The sequence below is a fragment of the Nyctereutes procyonoides genome, unplaced genomic scaffold (assembly GCF_905146905.1).
Source record: "Nyctereutes procyonoides isolate TBG_1078 unplaced genomic scaffold, NYPRO_anot_genome, whole genome shotgun sequence".
Taxonomy (NCBI): Eukaryota; Metazoa; Chordata; class Mammalia; order Carnivora; family Canidae; genus Nyctereutes; species Nyctereutes procyonoides.
Genome location: NW_026575133.1, coordinates 50,519,243 through 50,525,871, shown reverse-complemented (window position 1 = coordinate 50,525,871; position 6,629 = coordinate 50,519,243). Strand labels below are relative to the sequence as shown.

General features: G+C 55.8%; 1 protein-coding gene across 1 annotated transcript; it reads left to right on the top strand.

The window, feature by feature from the left end:
- The first annotated feature begins 204 nt into the window (after nucleotides 1-204).
- On the top strand, nucleotides 205-6,285 carry EGR3 (early growth response 3). Its single transcript, XM_055300327.1, has 2 exons — nucleotides 205-1,159; nucleotides 2,476-6,285. Exons 1-2 carry the CDS (start codon nucleotides 1,006-1,008, stop codon nucleotides 3,483-3,485), a joined length of 1,164 nt encoding a protein of 387 aa, XP_055156302.1. The 5' UTR covers nucleotides 205-1,005; the 3' UTR covers nucleotides 3,486-6,285.
- The last annotated feature ends 344 nt before the right edge of the window (nucleotides 6,286-6,629 follow it).

The window sequence follows — 6,629 nt, the reverse complement described above, 5'->3', positions numbered from 1 at the left end:
CGGAGCGCACGCCTTCCGGGTTCCCCAGAAGTTCCCAGGTTGCAAAGGGACCTCGCCGAGGGTTTCCAATTCCCTTTCTCCCTGCTTGGGGTGTTGGCGGCCACTCGCAAAGAACTCCGGCCCCCTGCCCCCCGCCACACAAGCGCGCTCTGGTTGTGCGGACCAAAAATAAACACACAGGAGGTTATTGCTTTTTCAACTCCGCGCTGCGCGCTTTACGCGTTGCGTTCAGTTGCTTCCCTCTTTCCTCTCTCCTCTCGAATTTTCCTTCTTTCGTCTCTTTCATTTCTCTCTTTCTCTCTTTTTTTTAAGATCTGCGAGCATTGCGGGCGCCGCATGTTGGCTGCGGCCCGCTTCCTGCTTTCTAATGTTCCATTGTGAGGAGCTTCCATTGTGACGTCGCGCCCCTTCGGCTGGGCTTTGTCTGTCCATATATGGGCAGCTACGTCACGGAGCTTTCCCGGGGCTCAGATAAATAGGCTGGTGGAGTTCCCTGGCTGGGAGCTTTTGGGCAGCAGTGAGCTTGCTAGGAAGCGGCGGGGCTGGTGGTGGTGGTAGCAGCGGCAGCGGCAGCGGCAGAGGCGGCGGCGGCGGCAGTGGCGGCGGTGGCGGTGGCGGATCGGGGGGCGGGGGGGCCGCCGGCGCGCATCTGTTTGTGAGATCAATACTGAGGCCGCGTCCAACCCCCTCGGACCGAGGTTCCCCCAGCCCAGGCCCCCCACCACCCCCCCGCACACGCCCCCCCCAGCCTCTTACGGCACCAGCTGAGGCACCCAAGAGGATTACCTCCCCTTTGCCCTCTCTCCCACCCACCCCAAAAAAGAGAAGATCCCCTCCCCTGGCCCACCCCTTCCCCTCTTCCCTCCCCCTCCCCCCGAACTTTCCCTCTCGCATGCTTTTCCCCTGCACCACGGATCGCCTCTCGGATGCCGCTTGCCTGGAAGCTGCGTTAGGAGCGAGCGGCGGCGGTGGCGGCGGTGGCGGCGGCGGCAGCTCGGGAGTGCTATGACCGGCAAACTCGCCGAGAAGCTGCCGGTGACCATGAGCAGTTTGCTAAACCAACTGCCTGACAATCTGTACCCCGAGGAGATCCCCAGCGCGCTCAACCTCTTCTCCGGCAGCAGCGACTCGGTAGCCCATTACAATCAGATGGCTACAGGTAAGGGCGGCGGGGAGGCGGCGAGGCTGCGAGGAAGGAAAGGGAGAGAGAGGAAGAGGAGGAGGGAACGAGCTAGCGATGGATGGATAGATGGCTGGCTGGATGGATGGATGGAGAGATGGATGGATGGAGAGATGGATGGATGGATGGAGAAATGGGGGGCGCGCTGGAAATTTTCCGGGGGGCGAGTTGCTTTTCCCACCCACTCCTCCCGCCCTCCCCGATCGGGAAGGCTCGGTTGGCGACGCCACGGTAGAGGCTTCGGTTCTCCCGGGTGGGGGCAGCCGCCGACCAGAGGGAGGTAGGTACGAGCGAGCGGCTCTGGGGTTCTCCACTTAGGGGGCGCGATCGCCAGGCTGCGCGCAAGGCGTGGTGCTGTCGCCCCCTTTCCCGGGAGGAGCCCAGCGTCCCTTTCACCCGCGCTCTCCCCCCCTTACTCCCTCAGCCTCCCACCCGGGATGGAGCCATGTGCGGCGTGGAGTCCCCGCGGTGGGAGAGGTACTGCGACGCTGCCTTTCCGGGGCGTTCAGCAAAGCCGTGGGGGTGTGGGGACGGCGGGGAGAGGGAGGGGGTCCACCGGCGCGGGGGCCGCCTCGGGGGGCGATCCCCCAGCCGTGGAGCTGGAGGAGAGGAGCCACTCCCGCCATGGAGACACGGGCCGGTTTTCCGCCGCCCTCCACCCTCGCTAGCTGAGGCTGGGCTTTCCCCCTCCAGCAAGAGCCGAAAGCTCCTTCAGGCCTGGAGAAGGCTGGGGCCCGGGAAGGCGGCGGGAGAGCTCCCTTGGCGGTCAGAACCCCTCTACGCGCAGAGGACAAAGCGTCGGAGCGCTCCGGGTCAGCGACCCGGGCGCGGTGCGCACGGGGGGCTTCGTCGGGGCAGGAAAGGCGCGGCGTCCCGGCGCGGACAGGGCTAGGGGAAGAGGCCGAGTTGTGTGCGCTGGAGAGCGAGAGCCCGGCGCGCTCCGGGTCTGAAACTACCTGTAGCTGCTGCTACCTGCCCGCCCCACCTCGGAAACAACAACAATGCTTCTCGCGCGCGCGCGTGTGTGCGTGTGATACGTGAGTGTGTGCGCGGCGTGTGCGGTGTGTGTGCAGCAGCCACTCCACACCCCGATCCGTAGTATTTTGCTGTATCCAGGTTGCGCCCGGGAGCGCGGCACCGCCCGCTTTGCGCCGGGGCGCAGCTTTCCTCCTACCCCGTGCGCTGCTCACTCCACCCGGCCGCACCCTCTGCACCTGGGCAAGGACCTGGGCGCCCCGGCCCGGGAGCCGGCTCGGCTTCACTCACCCCTCCCCTCTCTTCCCCGCTCTCCGCAGAGAATGTGATGGACATCGGTCTGACCAACGAGAAGCCCAACCCGGAACTCTCTTATTCGGGCTCCTTCCAGCCAGCCCCCGGCAACAAGACCGTGACCTACTTGGGAAAGTTCGCCTTCGACTCCCCTTCCAACTGGTGTCAGGACAACATCATTAGCCTCATGAGCGCCGGCATCTTGGGGGTGCCCCCGGCCTCAGGGGCACTCAGCACGCAGACCTCCACCGCCAGCATGGTGCAGCCGCCGCAGGGCGACGTGGAGGCCATGTACCCGGCGCTGCCCCCCTATTCTAACTGCAGTGATCTCTACTCGGAGCCTGTGTCTTTCCACGACCCCCAGGGCAACCCCGGGCTCGCCTATTCCCCCCAGGATTACCAATCGGCCAAGCCGGCCTTGGACAGCAATCTCTTCCCCATGATTCCTGACTACAACCTATATCACCACCCCAACGACATGGGCTCCATTCCGGAGCACAAGCCCTTTCAGGGCATGGACCCCATCCGGGTCAACCCGCCCCCTATTACCCCTCTGGAGACCATCAAGGCGTTCAAAGACAAGCAGATCCACCCGGGCTTTGGCAGCCTGCCCCAGCCGCCGCTCACGCTCAAGCCCATCCGGCCCCGCAAGTATCCCAACCGGCCCAGCAAGACCCCGCTCCACGAGCGGCCCCACGCGTGCCCGGCGGAGGGCTGCGACCGCCGTTTCAGTCGCTCGGACGAGCTGACCCGGCACCTGCGCATCCACACGGGCCACAAGCCCTTCCAGTGCCGGATCTGCATGCGGAGCTTCAGTCGCAGCGACCACCTTACCACTCACATCCGCACGCATACGGGCGAGAAGCCCTTTGCCTGCGAGTTCTGCGGGCGCAAGTTTGCGCGCAGCGACGAGCGCAAGCGCCACGCCAAGATCCACCTCAAGCAAAAGGAGAAGAAGGCGGAGAAGGGGGGTGCGCCCTCTGCGTCCTCGGCGCCCCCCGTATCCCTGGCCCCTGTGGTCACCACCTGCGCCTGAGGCTCGGGCCCCCAGATCCCCACTTTTCCCCTCCAGTGTCTCCCAGCTGCTCGCCTGAAAGCAGCGGGAAAGCTAGCTACGGAGGCGCAGGGGCCGCGCCCTGGCCTCTCCATGGACGTAAGGTCCCTTGTTCCCCTTCGATGTCCCCCGTTTCCACCCTTTCACACCGGCCAACGGTCGGGGGCCAGGGCAGGAGGCGCCCTCCCTTCGCTGCCCCCCCTTAACCAAGGCGTGGGGGCGGAAAGGTGGCGTCTAGCCCGCTTTGTTCAGTTCGGATCGTCTTGATCCAGGGGCCGCTGGGCCGCGCCAAGGACCTGCGGGGGACTGAAGGCGGGGCCCGCCCAAGCCTCGCCCGACCCAAGCACCTCACGGCTCCCCCCACGGCTCCCTCGGTTCCCCCTCGAAGACCCGAGAGGGGGAGGGGGTAAGGAGCGCACCAAAGCGCAGAGCTTGCTGCCCGCCGCACGCACGCGCGCCTGCGTGCGGGGATGCGCGCGAGTGTGCGTGCTCGCGTGAGTGTTATGTGTGTGGGTGTGTGTGGGTGTGTGCGCGCGCGCGCACGCGTGTGTGTGGGTGTGTGAGACTCTTGAGCTGAACTGGGCTGTGTCCACCCCAAACTCTTCCCCACATCGGGTCCCCAGGCCGCTGGGGGAATGTCCCAGGTTGGGGGCCTGCACGTGGCCGGATGAGACGGTCTTCCATCTGCTCGGAAATCATGTTTCTTACAGAAATGCCTCGGATGCCGCCGCCGCGGGGCTGCTACCGCCGTGTAGGGTTCGGCCCCTCAGCACCCCTCCTTTTCCGAGCGCTTCCCTCTTAGGCCTCAGGGCAGTTTGATCTGCGGGGAGAAGGAGCAGCCATCACTAAACCTGCCTTGTAACAGATCTATTTCCTCAGCCCCACTTTTCAAAATCTCTGTTCCTGAGTTCACCCTCGGCCCTTTCTCCCCCCTCCTCTCCCTTCGCTCTAAGCCTTTTCCCATCTCTTTCAAAATCTTCTTCCAGAAAGGCAGGCCTCAACCAGCCACCTCATTTCACCATCTTTCTGTTTTTGCTCGCACATACCCATTTCTCCTTCCCTGCCATGGATGGGAAAACAGGCTCATTTTTCATCCTTTGTCATGGCCAACACAACAGGTAGAATTAAAATCTATGTGGTGTGTGTGTGTGCGTGTGTGTGTATGCATGTATGTGTATATACACGCATACATGCATATGTATATATAACACACACACACAATATGTACTCCTAGTAAAATAAAATTTCTAAGGTACTTGGCTATCCAGTGCAGTGCACCGGGATAAAGAGAATTTGTTGGTATATAAGCTTTAAATGATTTATTTTTTATGAAAAATTTAACTGATGAGATTATATCTACATAGGTATGTGTATGTATATATACACATATGTATGTATGTAGGTATACCTGCATATACACACATCTCTGTCCAAATTTTCCTTAAAGATATGGGTATTTTTGCATTAATCCATGTTTCTGAATGAGGCATATCTTTTCCCCCCCTTAGCCCAGTCTCACCTTCTCCCCGCCCTACCTCACCTCTTCTCAGGCACCCCCTCCTCCCTAGCGCTTCCCCTACACAGGGGTGACTCTTTCAAAGTGGAGTAGTAGGGAAGGTTGCTCTGACACAGCTTCCAGCACAGTCTTGACTGAATGTACTGTTCCCTATTAGCGTTATTTCTCCTGTGGTCACTAAGCTGCCCAGAGAGAAGGAACAAAGGTCTGGAGTTTACAGAATGTCTGTTTTTAAAGTCACTTTATGCGTTTCCCACTTTTTTTTTTTTTTTTAAGAAAAAAAGCATCGGGGGTTTTTGTTTTGTTTTGTTTTTTGTTTTTTTGGGGTTTGTTTTTTGTTTTTTGTTTCCTTTGGTGGTGGATAAATAATACTAAAAGGAGTCTAGTGAAAGGGAAAAAAATCAAAGAGCAGGGGGATTGTGAATTTCCAGGTACTTGGACTTTTTGTAGGAGAGAGAAGAGGGTGAAGTTTGCCAGGAGGGCCCATATTTTTTCAGCTGAAGGGTAAAATCTTTCTTTGCAGAGACAGTATTTTGCTGAATACTTTTTATAATGTGATGATTATTAAAAACAAAAATTTTGGTCACTTCAAAGCTGGAAGGAGGAATCAAATATCCTTTAATATTTTTTCCTTGCTCCTTCTGGTTTATGCATGTCACTGCATGATAATCTGAGTTTTCCTTTGTTTTAATAAAACTGTTCTCAGACATTTAAGCTTAAACTAAGAGAAAAATAACTTTGTTGCCAAAAGGTTGTGCTATCCAGATTTTTTATATGTCTGCATGTTTTAAAAAAAAAACAACAACAAAAGAAAATGCACTCTAACTTATGTGAACTGAGAGAAAAAAATCAGGTTTTAAACAGGAAAACCTATGGGGAATGATATTTTTTGAAAGACTTTTGTATAAAGTTGAGTACTTAGAAAAAGACAAACCAGATGTAATATATTTTGTGGATGTTTTTATTTCTTGGATTTATAGTACCTTATACTAAGGTTAAAAAAATATGCTTGATATTGTGAAAAGGTGAAATTCTTCACCAACATTTCATTTGCTCCTTTGTCACATTGTTATGCCAATATAATATAGTTAATGAAAACAGCATTTTTAAAAACCGAAATATTGAAATGGTGTAATGTTGTACCATTTGCACTGTGAGCAAATGCTAATACAGTAAATATATTGTGTTTGCTGACAATCAGCCGGCCTATAAATCTCCTTATTTTATTTCTTGTTTTCATAGTATAAAGTTTTGGTTTGGCCTGTTTTTTGTCTTGTTTTGTTTTTGGCTGCTTGTTGGTTTGATAGGTTCTTATGCCAGGTTTTGCTGTTCTTGCTCTGAAAACTCAAGGTGAAACATGGAATTTGGCCTTATTAGAAGTTGGTCAGAATTTTGCGCGGGTTCTGGTGTTTCAAATCCAGTGTCGAGTGTTTACTGTGGTTCTAACAGAATAGGATTCTTCCTCCATACTGCTGAGACTCTCAAACCGCCAGAGAGATGAGGCTAACAGATGAAATAAACTCATGGGAATCAGGAATACTGACCAAAACCTTCTAGAACCCTTCTCCCTGGTTTCTAATGGGTTTTGAGGGTAGAGAAGTGGGGGTCTT

Bases quoted from the DNA above. Each gene is read 5' to 3' on its own strand.
- EGR3 (XM_055300327.1), top strand. From the start codon at position 1,006: ATGACCGGCAAACTCGCCGAGAAGCTGCCGGTGACCATGAGCAGTTTG. The intron at 1,160-2,475 runs GTAAGGGCGGCG...CGCTCTCCGCAG, and splicing joins TTACAATCAGATGGCTACAG to AGAATGTGATGGACATCGGT.